Here is a 27193-nt window from a genome sequence, read left to right on the forward strand (position 1 = left end):
TACATGGATTATCTCATCTAATACAACAACCCTCCGGGATGGATTTTTTTTTTTTTTTGTAAACACTGACTTTTATTTTTTTATTTTTTATTTTTTTATTGTTATGTTAAGGATTTTTTTTTTTTTAAGATTTTATTCATTTAGGGCCCCTGGGTGGCTCAGTTGTTAAGTGTCTGCCTTCGGCTCAGGTCATGATCCCAGAGTCCTGGGATCGAGGCCCACATTGGGCTCCCTGCTCAGCGGGAAGCCTGCTTCTCCCTCTCCCACTCCCCCCTGCTTGTGTTCCCTCTCTCTCTGTTGAAAAATAAATAAAATCTTTAAAAAAAAGATTTTATTCATTTATTTGACACAGAGAGAGCACAAGCAGGGGGAGCCGGAGGCAGAGGGAGAGGGAGAAGCAGGCTCCCCCCTTGATCCAGGAACTCGATGCGGGGCTGATCCCAGGACCCTGGGATCATGACCTGAGCCAAAGGCAGACGCTTAACTGACTGAGCCACCCAGGTGCCTGCCCCTCAGGAAGGTATTATTTACAATTGAGACTGAAGCCTGAGGTCTCGTAACTTGCTCAGTCACACAACTAGGAAGATGAAGTTCTAGAGCATACATTCCTAAACACAATATAGAGACTTACTTTCTTTATATCTTAGGTTCCTCAAGGGCCTTCTGGAAAAGCTACCCTTTAAAAAAGAGACAAAGATTATACAGGTAAAATGGACCATGGTTCTTTATAAAGAGATTTTTAAGTGTGACTCTGACCTGTGACCAATGATGAGAAATAACTTATGGGATCCCCACTATTTGAGGTGAAAGGAATTGCTTCCATATCCCAAGTCGGATTCACACCCTTACCATGTATCACATGCTTCCTGTTTGCTAAGTATTGTCCTCCGGGTTGTACGGACACTTTATTTAATCCTTATAATGGCCCCATAGGGATATGTGATCTCATTTTACTGCTGAGGAAATTGAGGCCCAAAAGATGACACAGCTTGCTCAAGGATACACAGTTAGTGTGTGGCCTGGTTGGAATTTGAACCCAGGTCTTACTAACACAAAAGCCTGGGCCGTTAACCGGTGTGCTACGGGTACCCTGCCGGCCACATGGCTGGTGTATAAAAAATGAGTTTGCCACAGAACAGGGCTCCTGTAAGCTATAGCCTGCAGGCCAAATCCGGCCCGCCACCTTTTTTAGTAACTAATGGTTTATTGGAACACAGCCACACACCCCTTATGATTTGTCTAGGGCTGCTTTTGTGTAGCAGAGTTGAGTAGTTGTGGCCGAGACCATATGCCTGCAAAGTGTAAAGCACTGGCTAGCCAGTCCCTTACAGAAGAAGTGCCAGTCCCTGCCATGGGAGACGCAGGCTGTGAGGTTGCCCTGTCTTAGAGCAATGGGCCGAAAGCCTCCTGGGTCCAGACACACTCATGCTTGTACCTCAGTCCCATCTTCATCTGCATAACGTGGCTTACCCATACATTCCTTCCAAAAGAAATCAAATCCTTCCTTTTCCTCTTCATATGCTTCAACCAAGGAGCACCTGCATAGAAACACTTGAGATAGTCTCCTTTCTATAACTTATGAAGAAAACAATGAGGTTTCAACAAAGTTTATTTAAATTGATATGGTTCTCTTTCACAATGAAATCATTATATTTTGATTGCGAGGGCTATGTGATCTGTTTTAATTTCTCATCCTTCATTTCTGTCTTTGTTAGTCTTCATGTATTTACTTTGGTTCCTCAAGACTCTGAAGGAGGCATCATGCAGAGGATTGGGGAGAGGGAGGGAACTTTTTGAGGAGATTTGAGCTGAATCCATCTGGACTGCTTCCAATGTATCAGTAGCGTCAGACAGCTGCCAGGGGCATAATGAGGCTGTGTAAATCAGGATATTTATGTTAATGCAGCAGCTTAGAGGTGTAAGGCGGTTTCCCCCAGGTCCCCTACATCTAGAGAGCCTGAACACTCTGCTGTTATTGACTTACCCTCCGACAGAGAAGCAACCAGAGAGGAGAGGCAGAGCGAGAGCAAAGGAACACGGTCACCCCATCACCCTGCCTTTCAGACTCTCCATACACAAGCCACTACAGGAATGATAATACCAGCAGCCTCTGTGGGGCAGACTAGACCTCTCATTTCCTGTCAGTCTCCAAATCCATTAGGAAAAGCTCCACCCCACTTTACCCCAAGGGCTTTAGGCTCAGGATTTGGAGGGCTCTGTTTTTAGTATCTTTCCCCTCCACTTCCCTGGACCCTCTGCCGCAGCTGTAATCCGCAGCAAATGGATTTCCCTGACCCCGGGGACAAAGGCCTGGTGTTCCCAAGACTTGGTGGCTCCTGGGAGGGCAGAACCTCAGCATTTCTCCAGCTGCTGGTCTCAGGCCCTGTGGGCAGTGGGGACCTGTAATAAGATCACTCTCCAAGCAGGGTACAGTCATCACATCGTTCAAAGTGGCCCCTTGCGGTTGGGAAAGGAGAATTAACTAAAGTGGGAATCATAGCCTTCAGAGCTTGGGCTCGCACAAAACCACAAAGTGAGCTGGAACCTAGAGAAAAAGAGACTTCAGGTTCTGGATGGTGGCCATTAATCAGGTTTGGCTGTGGTTCACAGTGGGAGTCCACAAGGATGGGTGGTCTTGGGGAAGAAATAAGGAACTAGTTAGGTGGAGAAGGGAGGAAATAAGAGCAGGAATTAAAAGGAAATTGAATAGGGGTGTAGAAGGTGCTGAAAGCCTAGATGCTATGAAAGTTTAAAGGTTCAGATTTTCTAATATGAGGCCCCAGGGTTGGGGGCATACTGAGAGTCCCCAGATCCCTTACTGAGACTCCAGAACACCTCCTTTGCATCCCGCAGACCAGAGCTTTGGGGTAAAAAGAAGTCAAGAGTGGGTAAACATGGAAAGCTTGCGTTCAAAGAGAAAGTTTGAATGCTACCATATCAGTCCACACTTTCTAATTAATTCTGTTACTCTAGCCCAAGCTCCCTTCTACTGGGAGACCACTGAGAAAGTGACATATGACAGGACCCTAGCTTCTGATCTCTCCTCACAGCAAACTCCAACCCTCCAGTTGAGTAAATCCCAATGAGTCCAGTAGGTTTTCTGGGGGTGCCTTCTGTGCCCATGCTACTGGAGGAGAGTCAAAGGAGCCAAATCTCCTTGAGGGAGCCACTTCCCCAAAAACTGGGCCTCAGTCTCTACGTAGGAAAAACAAGGGAGATTATGCTGTTGTTGGATTTCTTAAACTGGTCGGTGGGTACCCATGCATATTATCTTTTATGTATGTATTATATATAGGGAGATTATTTTGTAAGTATAAAGTATTTAATAGACATTGGGGCCCCTGAGTGGCTCAGTCGGTTAAGCATCTGAGTCTTGATTTCAGTTCAGGTCATGATCTCAGGGTTGTGAAATCAAGCCCTGCATTGGGCCCTGCACTCAGCATGGAGTCTGCTTGGGGTTCTCACGCCCTCTCTCTCTGCCCCTTCCCCTGCTCATGCTCTAAATAAATAAATAAAATATATATTTAAAAATATATTTAATAACATTAATAATTAAGAGATCAAATTCAGTGGTCTCAGTTCCTTTCCACTTCTGAAAATCCAGTATGCTCTGACATGGGCTTTGTCCAATGTCACTGAATAACGGCTCAAGGTGAGATTATGGGTGAAGCCTCAGAGGGTATAGTGGGAAGAGCTCTGGCTTTGGAGTCAGACCCAGTTTTGAATCCTACTTCACTGATGATCTTAGATGAGTTACCTAGATAAGTTCCTCATTGACAAAACTGGGATAATAAATCCTACATCATAAGGGAGGTCATGAGTATATGTAAAGCATCTATTACAGTGTTGACATGTAGTAGGTGCTCAATAATAATCATTATTAGTAGTATAGACACTCCTGATGGAAGGTACAAAATTTAAATAATCAGTAGTGTATGTTTTAAAGTAGTTTGGGAGAATTCTTCAAGTGAGGTAGAAAGAAAGCTGAGCTTTCAGATGAGAAGCAGGACTAAGTGTGGTGCCTTTCAAACAATTCTGTTCAACAAACATTTATGGAATGAAGCACCAGGTATATATGGGAAAATATATTATCCTATTCTCCAGGAGTTCAGAAGCCAGTGGGAAAGACAGACATATAAGTAAACCACTCTCTTGTAAAACTACATTACAAGTGCTAGGAAAGAGGTAAGCACACACAGTGTTGTGGGGAAAGCCATCCAACTGGATGGCTTAGCAGAAGACGTTAGAACCTAGTTTGAAGGAAGCAAGAGAAGTGTTAGAGGAGGTTGTGCTGAGTGCATGTTTCACAGGAGAGACTGAAGTTGTTTTGAAGATCAAGTCGGTTAGGTGAAAAATGGAAGGGAAACATTTCAGGGAAAACCACATCAGTAAATAGTAGAAGTAGGGAACAGCAAGGCATCCAAAACTTCAGGTTGTTTGGAATATGCTGAGTGAGAGTATAGTGTGGAAAACTAGTGGGAAATGAGGCCAGGGAGGTAGGAAGGGTCAATTCGTGGAGGGTTGATATGCCATACTGAGGAGCTTGGTGGGGGAATTGTGTTGGCCCAAGAACAAGTAATTTAACAAGTGGTTCAGGGACAACAGGAATATCCACATGCAAAAGAATGAAGTTGGGAAAAACAGTTTGATGGTACCTCAACAAGCTAAACATAGAATTACCATACGATCCAGCAATTCCACTCCTAGGTAATACTCAAAAGAATTGAAAGCAGGGACTCAAGCAGATATTTGTATACCAGTGTTCATAGCAGCATTATTCACAATCACTAAAATGGAAAAACAACCCAAGTGTTCATCAACAGATGAAGAGATAAACAAAATGTGGTATATACATAGAATAGAATTCAGCCAAAAAAAGATACATGCTACAACATGGATGAACCTCGAAAACATTGTGCTAAATGAAAAAGTCAGACACAAAGGACAAATATTGTCTGATTCCATTTACATGAGATATCTAGACAAATTCATAGAGACAGGAAGTAGATTAGAGGTTGCCAGGAGCTGAGCAGGGGGGAGAGGAGAAGAGTTCCTGCTAAAGGATTATAGAGTTTTTGTTTGGGTTGGTAAAAAGTTCCGGCCATAGATAGTGGTAATGATTTCACAACATTGTGAGTGGCAAATTTTATTTTATGTATTTTTTACCACAATTTAAAAAATGAAAATGAAATAATGTTGTCCCCTTACCTCACACCATATACAAAAATTAACTCAATATGGATCTAAGTCCTAAATGTAAGAACTCCACGGGTGCCTGGCTGGCTCAGTCAGAAGAGCATGTGACTCCTGATCTTGGGGTTGTGAGTTCGAGCCCCACATTGGGTGTAGAGATTACTAAAATAAATTTAAGAGACACCTGGGTGGCTCAGTCAGTTAAGCATCTGCCTTTGGCTCATGTCGTGATCCCAGGGTCCTGGGATCGAGTCCTGCATCGGGCTCCCTGCTCGGCAGGGAGACTGCTTCTCCCTCTGCCTGCCACTCCCCCTGCTTGTGCTTGCTCGCACTCTCTCTCTCTCTCTCTCTCTCTCTCTCTCTCTGACAAATAAATAAATACAATCTTTAAAAATAAATAAATAAAATAAAATAAATTTAAAAACTTAAAATGTAAGAATTATAACTATAAAACTCCTTGAAGAAAATTTAGGTGTAAATCTCCATAACTTCAGATTAGGCAATGGTTTCTTAGCTATGGCAGCAACCAAAGAAATAATAAATAAATTGGACTTCATCAGAATTAAAGAGCAGAAGAAATTATGAGCATGTCGTATATGGTGAAGGAAAGCAGAGCCACCAGCCCAGAGCCATAGACTCACATCATGGAATACAGCCTCTTTTGTTATGCTTCACAGATACTGTGTTTTTTACAAATCAAAGTTTGTGGCAACCCTGTGTCAAGCAAGTCTATTGGTGCCATTTTTCCAACAGCATTTGCTCACTTTGTGTCTCTGTGTCACATTTTGGTAATTCTTGCAATATTTCAGACTTTTTCATTATTATATTTGAATGGCTGCAATCTCATGATAAAACTTTAACAGATGAAGAATTGCTTCTTGTGGATGAGCAAACAAAGTGGTTTTTTGAAATGGAATCTACGCCAGGTGAAGATGCTATGGAGAAGGTCGAAATGACAACAAAGAATTTAGGGTAAGACATAAACTGAGTTGATAAAGCAGCAACAGGGTTTGAGAGGATTGCCTCTAATTTTGAAAGAAGTTCTATGGTGGGTAAAGTGCTATCAAACAGCATCACATGCTACAGGGAAATGGTTTGTGAAAGGAAGAGCCAATCGATGCAGCAAATTTCGCTGTTGTCTTATCCTAAGAAATTGCTGCAGCCACGCTAACCTTCAGCAACCACCATCCTGATCAGTCAGCAAGCATCAGCATCAAGGCAAGACCCTCCTATAGCAAAAAGATTACAACTCATTGAAAGCTCAGATGATGGTCAGCATTTTTAGCAATAAAGCAGTTTTTAAGTAAGGTATGTACCTCATGTTTTTAGACATACAGCTGTTGCATACTTCACAGACTCCAGTAGAGCGTAAACATAACTTTTATGTGCACTGGGAAACCCAAAAATTCATCCACCTCACTTTATTGTGATATTTGTTTCATTGTGGTGGTCTGGAACCAAACCCGCAATATCTCTGGAGGCATGCCTGTATACGATTAGAAAAGTGGAATGAGACTCAGAGATGAATCCTCACACATACACACACACACACACACACACACACACACACACACACACACACACACACCACTACCACCACCCCCTCAGCAGGTATTATTACTACCCAATGTTGTGATTAGGGAACCAACACTCAAGAGAGCCTGCCTTGCCCAAGGCTATACAATGGCAACACTGCACTGGTATTCCCAAAGCTAGGATTACCCACCTTCTAATCCCCAGCTCTTTCTCCTTTAATGCATTGCCTCTCCTAGGAAAATTGAGCCACTGGAGAATGCCCAGAGGGAGAGGTTGGGCACTGTTCACCTTACAGCATTGACTGTTTATCCAGCAGCTGCGTAAATCCGGGCTTCACAAAGCCTGGAGTAGCTCCTCCACTGTCCATCTACCCCACTGTACACATTCCTTATGCCTCACTTTTCACAACACTAGCAAATGTTGTCTCAGTCACTCATCTGAAACTTGGCATATGGTAGCAAATAATATTTTTATCTTCAAATTTGTACTTCCTGCCCGATTTCTACCTAGCTAAGAAGCAGAGCTTCTTAGTCCAGAGTTAATGGACAGGCTTCAAAGGATTCATTAACCTCTGTAATTACAAGTACATTTTTGTGTGTCTCTGTGCATTCTTTTCTGGGGCAAAAGACTTTAGGTTTCACTATTTTGGATATGCCCACAAAAGTGAAAACCTTAAAATGAGGATTCATGTCTTCTACCTCATCTATTCCCAGTACTTAGCAAGAATACCCTGCATGTGGTAGATGCCCAATAGATGTTCATATCTGGGGGGAGCCAGGAACTTGTTGATTGCGAAAGGTTCTAGAAATGACTGACAAGGAGTGGAAGGTGGGACAGGGCAGCTTTATGCAGTGAAAGCGAGAAAGTGTGGGTTCAGGCAGCTCAAATGTTACTTCTCCTTTTAAGTGTTCCCTGATCTCCTAGGAAGTCTGTACTTCCCTCCTCTGCTTTGTATGAGTGAGTGAGAGAGAGAGCCAAAGAGGAAGCGTACACCTGAGAGACTGCTGTAGCTATCCAAACCTTGAGCTAGAACAGGGAGTGCTGGCCCAGAGAGGGAGGCAGAGGGCGCATGCACTATCTAGAGCATGAACTTGAATGAAGGCGAGAGAATATGCTGGATCAGGCCTGGGGGAGAGATATCCTCAGGCACAAACAAGAAGAGAGGGCTCGAGCGTGGGAGGCAAGGGAGGCAGACACAGAGTGAGCCAACTGCAGAGCAAGGGCCATCGTGGGCAGGGCAGGCGAGCAGGGCTAGGACCCAGTTTGGGGAGAGAGCAGAGGTCAGGAATGGGGAGAGAGAGCTCACTACAGTAAACTGGAGCAACCACTCAGGATCAATGGGACCTGGGTACGAGAGAGGGGACGGGGAGGGGGAGATGCATGCACGTGTTCCAGAGTCAGAGAGAGAAAGAGTCCAGAGCCAAGGCACCAATCGAGGTAAGTGTGATCCTCCCCATGGAGGAGGATGGGGCCAGGGCAAGGAAGCACAGGTCGGACAGAGGATAGGGACAGGGGACAGGAACCAAGAACAGGGAAACCCGAAAACCAGGGGTTGGGGGCAAAAATTAATGAGACAGAAAAGGCGGGGGGCGGGGCAGAAGCCAAGAATGCAAGAATGAAGAGAGAAGGGAAAGGCGTGCTTAGCAGCAGGAGGAAGGAGACAGGCAGGGTAAGAGAGTTCAGGAAACGCACTGTGTCTGTCCCCATGTTGCTAAGTCTCCTACCCCAGCATGAGGGGCAGTTGCTGTCCTTGCCTGTGTGGTTTTTCAATACAGGAGTGCCATGCTCTCGTTAGGATTTTGCCCTGTTTTATTTCTCAACAAGGACAGAGTATACACTGTGCACGAGATCTGCCAGAGCTGCTGCAAAGGGAAAATAAAATAGAGCTGAGGCTCTGCCATTTAGGACGTGTGGATTACTCCTTCTGTCTTCAGTTTGCTGTGACTGCAGCTGTTTCCCCGTTTTACATTTTACGTTTGTAAGTACTTCCAGTGAACTGTCCTAGGGCAGAATGAAAGCAAGAACTGAACCCAATCCTGGTCAACATTCTGGGAAAGGTATTTCACAAAAAGACGACTTTGGGATTCTATGGGATATTCCGTGTTTGAACATAACTCTGATTTGTTGGTGGTGATCCTTGACATTTCAGCTGAGCCTCGTCTCTACAACCAGTTTGTTGGTTTCCACAAGATTGCAATTAGGCCTGTACTCCTTCCTATCCAGCCTACCTGTCCCTCCCTAGAACATAAGATAAGATAGCTTACAACTGAGCAGAGCACGGGAAATATTTGTCGACTCTGGGGTTTCATTGATTCCTGCATCGTTGTTATCATCGTAAGAATCTTTGACGATGATGGCCATAATGAGGCCCAGCCCTGAGTGCAGCTCTGGACAAAAGGGACTCATGACAAGAGCCTTGTCCTGTGGCAGTGAAAGCAGACGTTCAAACATTAGGGAAAAATCACTGCTCAAGGACCCAGGACCCACACGTTCCTGTCCGTTAGCCTTTACCCCCACTTTGTTCGGCTCACTGTGAAACCCACCCGGTCAGAAGAAGGCAGCCTGAGGAATGTTGACCACCTCCACACTGAGCAGCGTTGGGAAGAAGACAATAGGACATTAATGACTATTTTAGTTTTGGGTACTAACCAATGCTCTCATCAGTATGAAAAATCATTATTTTTTTCATTTCTTAAATTAGCCTAATCTGCAAGCAGAGAATTCAGTGTTTATGATGGGACGACAAGTGTCGTTTCTAGATATAGGAAAGAATAGGTAGAAGGAAAAGCTCATATAGAGAAAGGAGAATTTCAGGAATAGCATGAAAGAAGAAAGAGAGGAACTTGACCTCGGACCTGGGTCTGCCTTTCCCACCACCCTTCCTTCCCTTCCAGCCCCTTCATTCCCCAGCACGTGTCTCAAGGGTATGTGTGATTTCCAGTTCTGAATCCAGCTCATAGGATGGTCCCTGAGGGAATTCCTGGCACCCTTTAGTGACCGGGATAGAAGGTTCCAGGAGGCTGGGCCAGTTGTACCTTGGAAGAAGATTGATCTATTGGAACCGGACTGGAGACAGTTTTAATAACCACGACAGCCAGCCTTCGGGAGCACTCCGTATTTGCCTGACGCTCTACTAAGCACTTTGTATCCTTTTTTGACTTGCTTCTCTCACCAATTCATGTATTCTCACATCTGACAGATCAAGACAGAAGGCTGGAGAAGTGTGACTTGCCAAGGTTTCCCAGCTACTAAGCGGCAGAGCCAGCACTCAAGCCCAAGTCTTTCGGATCCCAAAACCTGCAGTTTTAACCACACCACGTGATGCAGTGCCCTGCTCAGCATCAGATCAGAGGGCACTCACTAACTACTTCATCGAGAAAACAGACTCCAGACACACTGGCTGCTCTTTGGGCCTGGAACAACACAACCAAATAAACACTCCAGCTCATCTTACTGCCGCATTTGTCTCTTTCTCTCATTCTGTTCCCTCCAGACTTGGAATCCCATCTCTTTCATTTATTGGCTTTATACATACAGACACATAATAAGTTCTCTGATGCCCAATTTCTCCATCCCAAAGGTGAAAGCGTAGACAGCGGGGGAGAGATGACCCCTAAGATCACTGGCAGGAAGGCCACTGGAGGAAATCAGCCTCCTTGGCTGGTTTTAGCTCCTTCAGCAGAAGGAGGAGTGCCAGGTCATAGACTTTTTTTTTTTTTTAAGGATTATTTATTCATTTATTTGAGAGAGTGAGAGCACGAGCCGGGGTGGGGGCAGAGGCAGAGGGAGAAGCCGACTCCCCGCTGAGCAGGGAGGCTGATGCAGGACCCCGGGGATCGTGACCTGAGCTGAAGGCAGACGCTTCACTGACTGTGAGCCACCCAGGCGCCCCCAGGTCATAGACTTTAACATCAGGCGGGTCTGATTGTGAGCCACACCTGGCCCTGTTCCTTGCGGTGGCAGGTACGCCTCAGGCCTCAGCTGAGAAGCGGTCCCACCCCAGGCTGATGGGAAGCTGATGCGTACGTGTGGGTTCTCTGGGAGGCATCTGTGTGACGTTTCACTTCTGCCTCTTCGCACCCAGCACACGCCTGCCCTTCTGCCATCGGAGCGCCCTGACTGTGCCATACCGCGCAGGCCATGGAGAACGAGCTGCCAGTCCCCCAGACGTCCAGCAGTGCCGGCAGTGCCTGCTACGGCAGCAGCAGCGGTGGGAGTGGCCGGCCCTCGGGGCCCCAGATCTCCGTGTACAGCGGCATCCCTGACCGGCAGACCGTGCAGGTAAGATTCTGGCTGCTCTGAGGTCGTACTCCTGGACCGCGTCCGGGCTAGCGGGAGGACGGGTCTGCATGGGCTGGTGGAGCAGCTGGGCTGTGGAATCTAGAATGGGCATCGGGGAGTGTGTTCGTGGATATATACTTAGGCACAGTTAGAGGAGAAGTGATGCTAGACGGGTCCGATCAAGGGGGTTCGGGGAGAGTGGGGATACTTCGCAGATCTGGAAAATTCCTATCTCACCTGGTGATTCAGATCCCAGAGTGCTGTTTGGGAGGACAGGCGTGTGAAAGTGTGAAAAGGCTAGGGGGCTGGGGAACAAGTAAAAATAACAAGCAGAAAAAACAATAAGGAGCCACTCAGCCATGACCTAGACCCACTATCTGAAGAACCATTGCCCTGTAATAAAACTAAGTTTCTTAGACAGAGGACGAAAAAGGAGCCCCAAAGCAATCTCCCTAAAGCAGCCGTCTGCTAAGTGTCATCCCTGAGGCCTTCCGGGTGATGACACCCGGTTCCCCACACAGCCGTGCCCATGTCTCGCCATCTGCTTTGTGCCCTACGTGGTACAAAAATCACTGCAGATTTATCTTCTCCTCCAGCTAGAAATGGCTATTACAGGTACAATTCCATAACCGAGAAGACTGGGGCTCAGAGAAGGTAGTAACTCGTCCAGGTCATTCAGGTAAAGACAAAAAAAGCTGAACCTCATGCTCCCCTCAACCCTGTGTCTGTGTGAGGTCCCCAGATAAGACAGACAGACACTGCCGCTGAGAAGTGTTCACCCCAAGGAGCTGTGCTAACCCAGCATGATGTACCAGACAAGTGACTTCATCCTGCTTTGGCGCCTGGCCCAGGTTAGGGAGTAGAAGGCGGGTCACGGCAGGCAGCGAGAGCATCTGAAGACACCATCAGATACCCTGGAGTCTTCCCTCTCCGGGTTACTTCTGCCTCCCATGGAGTAAAAACCATGTTTCCTGAACCCATCCTTGCCACCCCTCACACCTAGCCTCTTCCCAGCCCCTCGGAACATGAGAGTTTGAGCCTAGCTTCTAGCAGCCCATGTTAGGATGTGCCGTCCTCCCATCCCTCATCACAAGTCTCTACGCAAGGGATTTGGGCTTTTCTGCACTGGCAGATGGAATCCCCCAGAGTTGCGTTGCGCACCCAAGCAGGGTCGTTCAGGGTTCCTGCCTTTTCCACTCGTTGACACCGGCCCTCTGGTGAGGAAGAGCCACGGTGTCTCTGCTACTGCTGTCCGGACTGCAGGGAGGTACTCGGGAGTCTAAGGGAAAGAGAGAGGCCCGGGTAAAGGGAATAAGAGGAAAGAATTCTGGGAGAGAACAAGGAATAAACAGAACTGTGCTTGTATAAACCAGGACCCTCCGAGGAGAGAGAACACTAAAGGGGAGTGGGATCTGAAGAGTTGGGTTGGGGTGGGAGAATCAGGAGACCCCAGAGCCCATGAAGAATCTGTGATATTAGCCTGTTTTCACAGAACTCCAAATCTGAGCTCACAGATGGTTTTGTTCTAGAGCCACCAGCCCTAGAAGTCAGGCTAAGCCAGAGAGAGCCAGATTGGATGCTTGCTTGTTGCGGGCAGGACCCAGGTTTGGGAGAAGCCCCATGGCCAGGGTTGCAGCAGGTCTAAGGGTAGCAAGTGGGCCAAAGACTGGCCAGGGCCCACAGGGATCATCAGGCGGCAAGAGATGGCAGGAGGGTGACCAGACAAGGAGAAGGGAAGAGAATTCTCTGTGGGGCTGAGAAGAGGACAGAAGATCTCAGGGCTGGGTGAAAGGCATTCACTTTTCTTTGTTCCTGGGGGCGAGGGGAGGTTTTGGGACACCGGGAGTGAAGAGCAGGTGGGGGGGATCAAAGGCAGCCTTTGTCGCTTCCTAGAGACAGTGGCTCGGCCAGTCCCACCCAGAAAAAGGAGGAGCAGTAAGGCAAAGTGATGGTGGCCAGAAAGAGGGACCGGTGGAGAGGGGGAGGGAAAGAGTACAAGAGAAATGCATCATCCCTGTGGCACCGGCCTGCTCTGCAAGGCCAACGGGACCTTCTTCTAAGGGACTGCTAGGACTCTCCAGCAGCTGGGGGCAGACCTGGGAAGCAGCCCCAGCCGGGAGGGGGCTGCCCTTGGGTAAGTTTCCACTGCTGGCTGTGCTGCTAAGGCTGCAATAGGCCCCCCTTGGGACCTGCCTCTCTCTCCCACCCCTTTCCTGCTCTCTGCCTTATCGGGCTTCGGTTCCCTGCCATCACCGTCCAGTGTTCTGGCCCCCCGAATCTGAGGACGGGGAATGGCCGGGGGGGTGGTGAACAAGCCTGGCACGGGACACAGCATCACTGGAGGCTTTCTCCCTGCTGTCTGCTATCTCCCCGAGCCTCCCCGCCACCCAGAGCCCGTCAGAGCAGCGGTATCCCACGATGACTTTTCCCAAGCGGGCGGCGGCCGCAGAAGCAGATGGAGTTGGGGAGGAACAGAGGAGAACACGAGCTGAAGATGTGCGGGACAGACGAGGGCAGGGGAGTATGTGGTGTGAAAGCCCGCCGTCTTCCCGCTCCCTAGGGCGTGATGACCCGTTGCCGTGCTGCTCACCAACCTGGGGTGCCCTGAGCAGTTAGGGGGAGATGGGGCTGGCAAAGCGTTGCGGCAGAAGGGGTGGCCCCCCCACCCCACGAGCCGGGTCACAGTGCAGCCTTCCCCCTGCTGCCCGGCCTAGGTGATTCAGCAGGCGCTGCACAGGCCGCCCAGCACAGCGGCCCAGTACCTGCAGCAGATGTATGCAGCCCAGCAGCAGCACCTCATGCTACAGACGGCCGCGCTCCAGCAGCAGCACCTCAGCAGCGCCCAGCTCCAGAGCCTGGCGGCCGTGCAGCAGGTGAGGGGAGTCTTGGGGTGGGGGGGCGGCGGCGTGGCAGCAGTGAGGCGGGGAGGGGCAGGCCCCATGCGAGTGCCCCCAGGCCTTCTCTGACTGCACCCTCACAGAACCCCCGTGCGCAGGCACGATGGTCATGGTCCTTTGCCAGACGAGGAAAGAGTCTGTGGGAGGTTCCACACCTGGCCCAAGTTCACACGGCCCCGTGAGTGGAGTGATGGAACTGTCCACCCAGCTGGCCCCAGGAAGAAGGGCTGGGAGGACCCCACCTCCCCACCGCACCACACTACACACAATGCGGAGGGGGCCGAGGGGCCGAGGGGGTGTCCACAAGAGAAGGCCACCTAGCTTCCTGTCTGTCCTCAGTGGCTGAGAGGAACTCATGCGTTCCTTCATTCAACAAGAGTCTCGCACACCCACTCTGTGCCACAGTTCATGTCAGACACTGAGTCTACTGTGGACCCTGCCTTCTTGGAGCTTAGATGAGGTGAGAGCAAGTAAACAGAAACCCAAATAGACAAGGAAACAGAATGTCTAAATCTCTAGGTTGCCATAAGCACTCTGAAAGAGAACAGCCTGAGAGACAAGAGGATTGTCCTAGGTTGGGCTGCCAGGGACAGTCCGTCTGCTGGAGTGACGTGGAAGCTGACACATGAGGGATGAGAAGAAGCTGGCCACGGGGAGGCGGGCAGGCGGGACGTGCCAGACAGCCCGTGCAGAAGTCTCTGTGATACGAGCCTGGTGTGATAGAGCAGGGTGGAGTGGTGGGGGGGGGGGGAGGGGAGGCTACAGAGACCCGGAAAGATAGGTGATCATCATAGTTAACGATTTGAGCTCTTGCGTGTAAATGCTTCGCCTTGTTCCATCCTTTCCAAGATGCTACAAGGTAGGTTCTGTTATTATCCCCACTTTATAAAGAGGAAACTGAAGCAGGTGCTTGAGGCCACACTGATGAGGCAGAATGAGGGTTTGACTGTAGGCGTTGGACTCCTAACCTCCGTCCTATAGCACCTCCTTTGAGAGCTTGGGCAATGACTGGGGGAGATCTGGTCCCCTCGTGCCAAGAATTGTTCTTTTCTAGGCAAGCCTGGTGGCCAACAGACAAGGGAGCACATCAGGCAGCAGTGTGTCTGCGCAGGCCCCAGCCCAGTCATCCTCGGTGAGTCGATGGGGAAGCATCAGGCAGAGCCCACAGCGCTGGGACCAGCTCCTTCCTCCTTGCCCCAGATGCTCGCAGGCTCCCAGACCCAGCTGGCTAATCCTTAGCCACATACAATCATGGCTGGAATCTATCACTCTGGCCGGGGAGGGGGAACCATGTGCCTCTTTCTAACCCTTACTTTAGTAACTCCCTGTCGTCCTTCATGCCAACGTCCAGGCTCTGTGTTTACAGTTCAGTTCTCTTCCCCATTGGACCCTCCCTGCAGCTCCCCACATAGGCCAGAGGTGGGGCAGTGCTGGGGGGCGCTCCAAGGCCCAAGTACCAGAGATGGTCCTAAAGAAGGCTGAATCCACCAAGGAACAGAAGAGGGGGAGAGAAAGAAGTGGATGAGGGGGGCACAGAGTTAACCAACAGAACCTCCTGCTTCCTACTGCACGCGTCTCTCTCTTCAGATCAATCTGGCAGCCTCCCCAGCAGCAGCCCAGCTCATCAACCGGGCGCAGAGCGTCAACTCAGCGACAGCCTCAGGCATCGCCCAGCAGGCTGTGCTCTTGGGCAACACGTCTTCTCCGGCCCTGACTGCAAGCCAAGCACAGATGTACCTAAGGGCACAGATGGTGAGTACCCAGACTGGGCCACGGCTCAGGTGGGCTAAGAGGAGGACAGCGGCAGACAAGTCGGGGCCGGGGAGGTTAGAGAGGGTAGGGATTAGCGAAGTGGGGGGAAGGAGCACCAAGGGACAGGTGGCAGGAGGTAAGGGGTGGAATAAACAAGAGGGCAAATGGGAGCTTGGGTCCAGGCTCAATGACTCAAGGACAGGGTGGGTGCCCGGCTGAAATGGAGAAGCTTGCCGATGATGCCTCCTTTCCTTCCCTAATTGTCCTCTTCTTATCAGAAGCCACTCCCCCAAATTAATTAAGGTAGAAAATGCAGGGGTCCGTGCCCAGATGGTCAGTATATGCGGATACTTAAGCAAACACACAGATGTCCCTGTAAGTACTCTACAGAAATGCGGTCTTAACCCCCTGTGGCAGTCCTTACAGGGACTGGCCACCCCTGGCTCCAGGGCCAAAGGAAAATTCCAGCCCAGGTGGTGAAGGTGGCATTCCACTTCATGACATGCTGCTGCCTCCACTGCTCTCCCAGCTGGGCCCCCTTCCAAATCAGGGTCACTCTCACCTGTTAATTCAGCTTATTTGAATGTGCCACATGTGCTCAGGATGGGATCAGCGCCGGACCTGCATACCTAGAATCTCCCCTCTACACCTGTCCCTAAGGGATGCAAAGGTCCTAAGGTCTGGGTCCCTACGATTTGGAAGAATTTCCAGGAGGCAGTAACATCTAGCTCTCTGTCAGGCTCGGATCGCTGAGTCTGATCTCATGTCTCCCATCCTGAAAATTTCTCTCTCCGGCTCCTTGACACGCTATCCTGAAGAAAATACAGTCCTACCCTCCCTTTGCTTCTGTGGCCAGAACTTGACACTTGGAGCTTTTCTGGTCTTGCTCCAGCACTTCCCTTCTTGACTCCGAGTTCACTGTGGTGTTCCATTCCCAGGGAATAGCCCCTGGGACACACAGTATGGAATAGACTTGCACTTCTCTAGGGAATGGGATGGCCGCAGTGTGACCCTGCCCAAACTTGCCTTTGTCTTCAGTTTACGCATTCCCTTGTGCTACTCAGCCACCCAGCTGGAGTCCTTCAGCCTGTCTGCCTCCCTCCCCAACGCAGGGCATACATGCACAGAGGAGTAGACATAGGTGCACCTCAGAGTTCGGGGAAAGCAGCCTGTGAGATATGAGCACGTCCACGGGGGAACCAAACGAGGCTCGTGGGGTTGGAAGTGTCACGCCGAGACCATCATATAGCCCGCACCCACCGAAGGAGAGGCAGGCATGGCACGGCTCTAGGCACCCTGCTTCCTCTGCCACCGGTGTCTCTGCACCCCCCACCCGAATCTAAATTTGACTGAAAACCGAGAAAAGAATACATCTAATTTGATCCCTTGTGCGGGGGGGGGGGGGGGGGGGGGGGTCCTGTTCTGGTCCAGACCTGGAGTCAGGAGTCAGTTAGACCTGGAAAGAGGTCCTGGGGCATCTGTTTGAACCCAAGGCCCCTGCTCCCCGGGTGCGACGGAGAGAGTGACTTCAGGGTGTCCCGGGAATGTTGGCCCCTCTAGGATGAGCTCCTCACAGAGGCTTCCGAAGTAAACCCAACGTGCATCCCCAGATGGGCTCTCCTCTGCCATCCCCTCCACTACCCAGCGTGGATCAGTACGCTACAAGCCTCTTGAGACTTTCAGGTGGTCGCCCTGGACTCTTTCCCTCTCTTGCCTCCCTCTTTCCCCATATCTGCTCCTTGGCTGAACTGTCCTGTCCTGTGGCTGAGCCCACGTTGGGCAGGTAAAAGGCGTCTCGTTTCCTGTGATTCCAGGCCCAGCCAGGTAACCTGGTGCAGGTAGCTAGGAGCCTAGGCGGCACTGTTCCTTTGTCCCCTCAGCTCATCTTCACGCCCACGGCCACCGTCGCTACTGTGCAGCCTGAGCTCGGCACTGGCTCCCCCGCCCGGCCCCCCACCCCCGCCCAGGTGAGGATTCCATGCTGCTGGGAGGGCAGGGGGGGGTGGGCACCTCCGTAGAGGGGTACTGATACTGGGGATGGGCACAGGCCTGGAGGCGCTTTGACTCTTTGGAAAGGTTGGGATCTTCTAGGAAAGCCGGGGGGAGACAGGACATCCCGATGCTCCCAGACTGACTCTTTAATCAATTCCCCATGGAGAAGACCTCAGCCACTCTTGACTCTGCTCCTCCATTCCCTCAAACGTAGATCAGGAGTCAGAGAGCAACAGGCTGAGGCAAACGCGGTTGGCAGTAATGGGTGGTCATTACTATCTTTTTCCCAGTATAACCTCTGTGTTGCTTTTCAAGTGGAAAATCCCACTCTGGCTACACACACTAGCACCTCTAGTTCAGGAAAAATGGCACGGAAGAGGGAGCAAAGATAAGTCCTGGGTCCCCACCTTCCGCTGGGAGCACGCAGATACTGCTGTGGCTGTAAAGATTCTCAGGGCAGCGGGGCAGCACCCCACCCCCATCCCCACCCCCACCCCCTCCTCACCCCAGCTACAGACCGGGAGAGCACTTGGGAGCCAGAGAATCCGATTTGTCAGGAGCGAGTCTGGCACAGCCTCCGCGCGTCCAGCAGAGGGCACCAGGGGCCAGCTTGAGTAAGCACGCGGATCCTGGTGGAAACCTTATCCTGAGGACAAGATGATCCTTTGCCTGGTGGCTGCACTGGTCAATTAGCTTCCACTTTTGCCCTGGCCTTTTTGCGTGTGGAAAGCCCCATGCCCCGCTGTAGCTGGGAATTCTTTCCAAATGGAATGCATCCCATCCTGATAGTTCGGGGGAGGAGAGGAGGTCACAGAAGGGAGAGAGAGCCCACCCGCCCCAGCCTGGGCAGTCATCCCTTCTCAGAATTCAATTTCTTCTGCTGATGGATCCAATCACTAGCACTCTTTCTTGTCCCCTTTAGAAACTCTACCTGTTCCTGGTTCCTCTTTCAGCCCCTAACTCGTTTTCTCTCTTTTCTCTCTGATTTTACAACCTGCTGTCCTGTTTAGCCATTCCTAGGTCCATCCCTAATTCCTTCCCTACCTTAGCTGTGTGTTGCCCCTGCTCCTACCCGCATTCTCGGGACTCCTATAGACCCCTCTTTTCCAGGTACAGAACTTGACCCTCCGAACACAGCAACAACCAACTGCAGCAGCCTCGGGCCCTACCCCCACGCAGCCTGTCCTGCCCAGCTTGGCCCTGAAACCCACGCCGGGTGGTAGCCAGCCTCTGCCTACCCCATCACAGGGCAGAAACACCGCTCAGGGTTCCCCCGCAGGTGCCAAGCCTGGCATAACTGACAGCGTGATGGAGCCGCTCAGGAAAGGAGATGCTAACAGCAGCGTACCAGGGAGCATGGAGGGCCGGGCTGGGCTCAGCCGGATGGCGCCCGCTGTGGCCACCCATCCCCTCGTCGCACCAGGTAAGGGCTCCAGGGACAAGGGTCCTATCCCAGAAAACCCAGGCGGACAATAGGGGAGGGGGAAACTTTCAGACCTTCCTTTTTCCCATGGACATGCTAAGATACCAGCCCCGCATCTCTCTTCCCTCTTTCACTCTTGAGCAGTTCATCAGCTCCTGGTTCTGTACCACGCCTCCATCTAGCTTTAGAGGAGCTTTAGAGGTTATCCACATCATTTGGAATAAATGAGTCCTTCGCGATGGGCACCATGGTGAATCTCGGAGTGCACAGTCATAGCTCTTAGCCTTGAGAGAGGGGAGTTTGGCAGGTGGGCAATTTTGAAATGCTCTGAGGGTCAGCAAAAAAATGCTCTGAGGATGAGCCAGATGCACACGACACCGCACAGGGAGAGGAGGAAGTGGGAAGTTGATTTTCTCATCATTCAACAGACATTTGTTGACTAATATGTGCCAGTTCTGTTGCCAGTTCTGGATGTGCAGAGATAAATGAGACTCGGGCTCTGCCCTCAGGGAGGGCACCGTCTGGGAAGATAGACAAGTACAATGCGGGACAATGTGATCCTCATACACGCAAGCTCTGGGCACTGCAGGGGCATGGGGGAGCTATCTAGCTCCGGGCAGAAGAGCCAGAAAGGCTTGCCAATGAGGGTGACACTTGAGAAAAAAATCTAGCAGATTAAAAAATAATAACAATAACCAGATTACTTGTGAGGCAGATTCTGTGAGGAGGCTGACTCAGCATTCCCTGAGGCTGGACTTCTTTCCTTGCCTGTTAGCAATGTCCCAGCTCTGCCTGTTGTAGGCAGTCTTTCCTTAGAAAAGCCTTAGGAGGAGTGCCTGGGTGGCTCAGTCATCAAGCGTCTGCCTTTGGCTCAGGTCATGATCCCAGGGTCCTGGGATTGAGCCCCGCATCAGGCTCCCTGCTCAGTGGGGAGCCTGCTTCTCCCTCTGCCTGCCACTCCCCCTGCTTGTTCTCTCTCTCTCTCTCTCTCTCTCTCTGATAAAGAAATAAAAAAAAATTTTTTTAAAGCCTTAGAAGCCAGCTTATCAGTCTAGGGAATAAGACCTCACTGTTAGACCACAGGAGTAAATATAGCGATAGACTACACGGCTTTGCATTAAAGAGAGAATCACCCTGGTCACATCCCCGAGACCATCACTGACCCTCTGTCCTCATCCAGAGCATTTTACCACCCATTCTAACCTGCCTTGTTTTTTTTCTTGAGAGCCCGTGTATGCTGGTTACTAGATTAACCGAGAGGGCCAGAATAAAATGCTTTAACTAAATGAGTGTGCAGTCAGAAGGAGGGAGCCGGACATATAAGCAAATCCATTCAATTTCATAGATTTTATTAGAGGAATAAGTCCAAGGTAAGTGTGGGCACAGGCGGCCAACTCAGTGCCAGGAGCATGGGTCAGAGATACTGTCCCTCAGAGGAAATGGCACATGAGTCTCAAAACATGAGTAGTTTACCCACCAGACAAAGTGGGGGAAGATATTCAAGACAGGGGAAAGCACAAGTCAAGTGTCATAATAGTGAGCAAGGAAGAATCTACGCTACAGTCGTTTAGTTACCTTCTTGAGGTTTTAAGGACAAAGGGTTGGTGATTCTCTGCCTTTGGACAGTCACTGCTGAGCTAAGGAAGGCAGCTCCCTACAGAGTCCTCACTGCCCTCTGGTTCCAGATATTTCTCACTGTCCAGGATTGCTTTCTTCCGAGATTAGTCCAGCCTCTTCCTATGGAGAAAGAAACTAGGCTCAAAAGGGTTAAGGCTGGGGATCTTACAGTGAGTTGACAGCAGCTTGGACGAGAGTGAGACCCCAAATTAGCACTTCTACCTTCTCATTCAAGCTACAAACCCTACAAATCCTACTTCCTGAGAACTGTTCCCGTCCAAGCCAAAATGGAGCCTCTCCCTAGATCAAAGCCAGCCCCCCAGATTCAAAGAACCCTTCAAAAGAAAGACCAGTTCTCGAGTTCTTCCTAAACGTGCTAGGCAGCCCCGGGGTCTCGAGAAAACCGGGCACTGATAAAACATCTACTGTAATCTAGATCATATGCTAGGCATTTTTATGCACACCACCCCCTTTTAACCTTTGAAAGAACCTTGTAAGGTAGGTGTGTTTATCCATTTTGCAGATGAGAAGATGAAAGCTCAGAGAGGTTACCCGAGTAACTTACTACATATGTCACTCAAGGTCACATAAGTGTGGCAGAACTGGGAACCAGTTCCGTGTATGGCTGAGTCAGATTCTGTGTTCTTAGTCATTAAGCTGTATGTGCCTCTCTCATTTCTTACAGTGATTTGGGTCTTTCCTAGGCCTTCCTGTTTGCGACCCAAAAGTCAAAGAGCCTGATGGTTCTAAGTTCTGCAGTTTACAGAATCTAGTGGAGGGCTCTCTTCTCTTGAATCTTATAAAGGTGAACACCTGTGAGTTACAGGCTGAGGTCCAGGGCCCCAGGCATGGCCTGGGACTAGTAGTATGTGGCTCTCTGCAATACAGAGACCAGTGGTTCCACAGAACTTTCAGTGGAGCAGCTGTGAGCTGCATCTAGATCACGCAAATCGGTGAGCCTTGCATGGTTCCTGCCTCCTACCATCCCCTCCCGTTCTTCCTTCCTTCTTCTTCTACCCTTTCCTCTCTGTAAGCCAGTGGTTCCACGCCCCCACCCCTACCTCCCAGATGGAAGGCAGTGTGGGGAGGGTTAGGATGCTGCAGATCCTCTCAGGGCCTCTGGAACAAAAAAAGACAGAAATAATCCTTATGCCCTGCTGGGGGCAGCCTGGAACAGCACCTGCGCTGGGCTCCCAGGTCCTCAGGCAGAGGTAACTTTTGGCTTCTGGCCCAGCCAACCCACTGTGAATGAACAGAGGGATCAGAACACGTGGGCATGCGCATGGAAGAGAGAGAGAGAGAGAGAGAGAGAGAGAGTGTGTGTGTGTGTGTGAGAGAGAGAGAGAGAGAGAGAGAGAGAGAGAGAGAAGGGGGGCGGTGGGTTTTGTTGGTTATTGGAGCATTTTCGAGCTGGCTGGCTGGTTGCCCCCAGGGAGAGTAACCAGCGGAGACCTGCGGTGGGGGGCAGTGGGGGATCATAGTGGAGAGGAATGTGTCCCCCTGGGGGCCATGTCCTCCCAGAACAGGCAAATGCTGTAGTCCCAGCTGGGACTGCTCCCACCGACAGCTGTTTGGGGGCAAAGCCCCTCCCCCGTGGCGAGCTCCCTGCTGCTCCTGCTCCTGTCACCTTGGCAACCAGCTTCTTTAGGATCTGCAAATAGAAAAGGTCCCTTATGCCCTGAAAAGGGGTGGGTTGGTAGGTGGGGGAGGGGAGTAAGGGGCGGAGAGCAGAGCCTAAGAGGTTGGGCTTCTAGGAAGGAAATTCAAGGACAGAACCAGGGAGAGCACAAGAGGGGCGGGTGGCAAGTTCCCATGGGCCCAGCCTCCAGGGAAACCGAGTCCTAAGGGGGCTGGGCCACAGCTGCCCACAGGAGGCTTGGTTCTTGGAGTCCTCGTTCTAGGGGATAAACTCAGGGCCTTGGCTGCACACTCAGGCCCAAAGGTGAGGAGTGAGTTGCTGACCAGGAGGTTGATGCTGTGGAAAGAGGAAACTGTCAGGTCGCTGAAAATTCTAGGTCGTTCCCACACAATCATGCTCCGGATGCCAAGTCTTTGTTCCGTCTCCTCATCCCTTCTCAGGTCTCATCAGAGGAGAGAAAACTCTCTCCTGGGAAGGCCTGCCACATAGCAGCTTTGTTTGATCACAGAGAGGGGTTTGTGTCAGGGAATAGTGATTTCTGCCTGTGATTGGCCCAACAACGTGGTGCTTGCTGATTCTAGGACTCTCGGGTACCACGTTGCTCTCCCAGAGCAACTTCTAAGCTGCGAGAGAGACAACTGTACTTAGAGAATCCAATAAAAACAAAACATGCAAGTGGGCTCTTGATCTCGCTGGAGTCAAAATTCCCAACAATTTTGATGTTGAAATCATGCAACCAGCCATGAAGGTCATTTCAACTAACCACTGTAGGACCGAATTTATATTACTAAGAAGTTCCTCTTTATATCAAGGGCAAAAGGGCTAGAGGATATCAGTGGAGGAGTTTATATTTTGCTTAGCACGTCATGGGTGTATACACGTGTGTGTGTGTATGTGTGTGTGTGTGTGTGTGAGACAGAGACAGAGGAAGAGGGTACAACGGTGATGCACAAAGGCCTTGGAACTGTTGAGCCTTCTTTCCTGAAATCCTTCACCTTAGACTCCTATTATATTACCTCCACGGGTCATTGCCAGCCAATAATAATAATTACTGGTTAATAAACAACCACGTTGCAGGCACTGTACTAAATACCCACATATCTTACCTACATATCTCACTTAATCCTAACAATGGCTATTCCATTCCCCCAAATGAAGAAGATATGACTCAGAAAGACAAATTAACTGTCGTCCCCAAATAGTTTTTCTCTGTCTCTTTAATTATTTAGTTCAGCTCAATAAATACTCATTTAGCACCTAGTATGTGCCAAACATAATGCTAACCATGTGGGAGTAACAGAGACGAACAAGAGTTTAAATTCTAACTGGGGTTGTGGAAATCTGAGTTGTGCCTGAAAAATGAGTAAGTTTCAGAAACAGAACAGGAGGATGATCTCAGCCGGCACCGGGAGGTACCGACGCCCAGAATGGCCGTGTGTGCATGTGACCTTCTGTGCATGTAGGTGGGGCCTGCTCCTCCCTCCTTCCCCCTTACCCCATTGCCATTAGCTGTGGGGGTCCCAAAAGACTCAGTCCTGTCCTCCTGGCGTTTTACTCCAACACTTACCCCCTAAAGGAGCTTATCTGTTCTTACATTTCAGACACCTGCCACCTGTCTGCAGATGACTTCTCAAGATGTGTCCACCCCTGTCTTCATTCCCCTTCCCTATAGATTTCCTGTCTACAGGATATTCCCCCTTGGATATCACCCCACCTGCATACACCTTTTTTTAAAGATTTTTAATTTATTCACTTGAGAGAGAGAGAGCCAGCGAGAGCACGAGCAGGAGGGAAGGTCAGAGGGAGAGGGAGAAGCAGACTCCCCACTGAGCAGGGAGCCTAACATGGGGCTGGATCTCAGGACCTGAGATCATGATCTAAGCTGAAGGCAGATGCTTAACTGACTGAGCCACCTAGGTGCTCCTGCATTCACATTTTTAAAATCTACAGAATTCATAAACAAAATAAAAACAAAAACCTGGCTGTGTTCCTCTAGGGAAGAATCCCCATTCCCAGTATCCTGGCCACTGCCCACAGTCGTGAGCCGCTCTTATATCCCAGGCTCTCGACCTCAGGGTTATTTTGACTTCATTTTCCTTTACCGCACAGGCAGAGTGTTATAATGGGAAAAGCATGGGCTTCAGAGTTAGATCTGGTTGCAGACCCCAGCTTCCCTACTTACTAGTTTTATGACCATCATCAAGTTACTTAATCTCTGTAAACCTCAATTTCCTCACCTATAAAACTAAGATGATTGTACTTCCCACAGGCTGTAAAGATGAGTGTGGTGGCCTGCAGAGGTGACCGGCACAAAGTAGGCTCGCAACAGCTACCAGCTCCCTTTCCCTCCAGAGTCCCCTCTTCCGTCAACACCCGGCTCATCGCCAGGCTCCGATGATCCTTCCTCTGTGTTGGCTCCCTGCCTTCCTCCAGGCCCGCTGACTGTAAGAGGTTTAACTGATGGCCAGGAATTCCCACTCACAGCTGCTAGAGTCATCTTCCTCAGAGACTGTGATTTCTTTCTTGTTTAGAACTCTTCACTGTATCTTTATTTCCTACTTTATCAGCTGCAATGCCTGGCCTGTAGGAGGGACTCAATAAATAGCGTGTTCATGACTTCTGATAAGACTGACTGACTCCGGGAGGGGCGGGGGGGTTGCAAGATTCTCCCCAAATTGCCCACTGAGCCACTGGAATTGCTCATGGCTTCCGGGGACAGATCTTCTGCCTCCTCTCCCCCGACTCCTACCCCTACCCCGTTTGTGACTTACTTGACCTGTCACATACCTTTCTTTTACCTCCCTGCCTTCTGGCAAAATACTCCCTCTTCCTTGGCCTTCCCTCCAAGATGACCTGCAAAGGTCTGAACAGCCTCCAGCTCATATCCCAAGGCTTGCCATTTTACTTTGTGCTCACTGGCTTTTATTATTCACTTGCCCATCAGCATTTTTTGAGTGTTTGTGACGTGCAAGGCACTGGTGTCTCATCTGCCTAGTAGAGTCGATTTTCCTTTAGTGCACCACATTGTCGCAGTCAATTGGAAACTACTCTCAGCTCTTGCTTATAAATTTCTTGCTCCCATTTGGGAGCACTGCCCACTTGCCTCATCGGCTTACTGTTATGCGTAAATGGGATTCAAATTATAAAAATTTGAGAAGTTCAGAGCAACATGCAAATAGCTGATAGTATTTTAAGAATAGCTTCATTTGATGAGCATCTCCTAGGGACAAGCAAAGCCAGTGAACCTTTTCATGATTTAAACTTCATATTCCATGTGATGCTAACAGCTACTCTGTGTGGTGCATATGACCATTTCTAGAACAGGAAATCAAGATTCAGGGAAGGTAAGCAATTTGTCTAAGGTTGCATAGTCTATAGGTAGCAGAACCAAGCTCCAAACCCAGATCTGGCTCTAAAACCCATGCCTTTAGCCACTGACACTGTACTGCCATCTCTCTGCCAAGGTGGGGTGGGGGCACACATGCAGAAGCCAGTTTCTTTTTTTTTTTTTTTTGAAGATTTATTTATTTATTAAGAGAGAGAGAGTGTGAGGGGGGGAAGGTCAGAGGGAGAAGCAGACTCCCCGCTGAGCAGGGAGCCCGATGCAGGGCTCGATCCTGGGACTCCAGGATCCTGACCTGAGCCGAAGGCAGTCGCTTAACCAACTGAGCCACCCAGGCACCAGGCCAGTTTCTTTTTTAATGCTCCAAGCTGCCTTATTAAGGAATTCTGCTCACAGAGGATATTTGCTAGTTTTGCCAGATGGCTGCAGCGCAGGCCTAAAGACATGAAGGCATAAACAGACCACCATGGCGTGTCCCTGCAGTTGGCAAGCCTGTTGTTATAACCTAGTATCTTCTTACAGGGAAACTTCCCTTAGCTCCACTTGCCCTTCAGACCCTTAGCCCTCAGCACAGAGGAACTGCATCATGGAAAATTCATGTGGCTATTGCTTTAGGTTTTTCTAAAAGGAGCTTCCCTGTCTATTTTGTGTATGTGGGGCTCTGACCTCTAGAGTCAGCCTCAATCTCAGTCACTCCCAAGGCCTGATCCCATGAGACCTCTTCAGAGAAGAGCAGCCTCTTGTGGATGCTAGCGTAATTTAGACCCAACCCAAAGCAGCCTCCTTGTCCAGCTCCTCTGCTGTAGACACTCTGGGCCCGGCTGTACAGGATGCCCTACAGCTTTCTGAATGCACCATGGCATTTTAGGTCTCCGGGTCTTCCCACGTGCTATTCCTTCTGTCACCCTCCTAACTCTGCGTCATGGTAAACGCTTCCTCTGGGAAGCCTTCTCCGCTCTCCTCAAGGTGAATCCCCTTTTCTGTGTTCTCACTATTCCGGGCTTATCTCCTATTGCAACATTTACCAAGAATGGCCAAGAGTAAACGTCTCTTTTACTAGACTATAATCTGTTCTAGGGACCATGTTTTAGCCAGCACCAAACATAGTACTTGGTTTATAGTGGGTGCTTGCTAATGTTTGTTGAGTGAATGAATGGTTAAAAGTGCCTCTTCACTTGCTAAACCTTGAAGAGTAGTGGGCAGTAAAGAGTTATGCCATCCTCTCTCACAGGCATCCCCCCTCACCCGGAGACCAGGTAACTCCAGTAACTCTAGTCCATTATAACAGAGTCTAGAAAAATAAGTGTACACTCAAGCCTGGACCCGTGAGGAAGATGCTGACAGCTCTGGTGTATTTTGGGACAAGAGTCTCAGCCTGTCTGGGGCAGTGAGCTGTTTCCTGCATACTTGAAGCCTTGAGATCAATAGAGATTAATTATTGATAAGTTCTGACAGTGGATGCAGGGAAGGGGGCGTGCCAGTAATCCCTCCTGCCTGGGGGACCTTAATCCTCTTGTTGC

At 49.9% G+C, this 27193-nt stretch overlaps 1 protein-coding gene across 2 annotated transcripts in view; it reads left to right on the plus strand.

The window, feature by feature from the left end:
• Positions 1–10869: 10869 nt before the first annotated feature.
• Positions 10870–27193, plus strand: part of PHC2 (polyhomeotic homolog 2) — a 52691-nt gene continuing 36367 nt past the window's right edge. The window contains exons 1-6 of one of the 2 annotated variants that reach the window (XM_088022509.1): positions 10870–11010; positions 13725–13883; positions 14962–15039; positions 15495–15659; positions 17474–17626; positions 18762–19074. In XM_088022509.1, coding sequence (XP_087878635.1) covers positions 10870–11010; positions 13725–13883; positions 14962–15039; positions 15495–15659; positions 17474–17626; positions 18762–19074 — 1009 coding nt within the window. The remainder of the gene's footprint in view (positions 11011–13724; positions 13884–14961; positions 15040–15494; positions 15660–17473; positions 17627–18761; positions 19075–27193) is intronic. The other variant, XM_028113751.1, reaches the window with a different exon arrangement.

This window comes from Eumetopias jubatus, unplaced genomic scaffold, assembly GCF_037043125.1.
Source record: "Eumetopias jubatus isolate StellerSeaLion01/CBP00866 unplaced genomic scaffold, mEumJub1_p1.0 scaffold_4, whole genome shotgun sequence".
Lineage (NCBI taxonomy): Eukaryota > Metazoa > Chordata > Mammalia > Carnivora > Otariidae > Eumetopias > Eumetopias jubatus.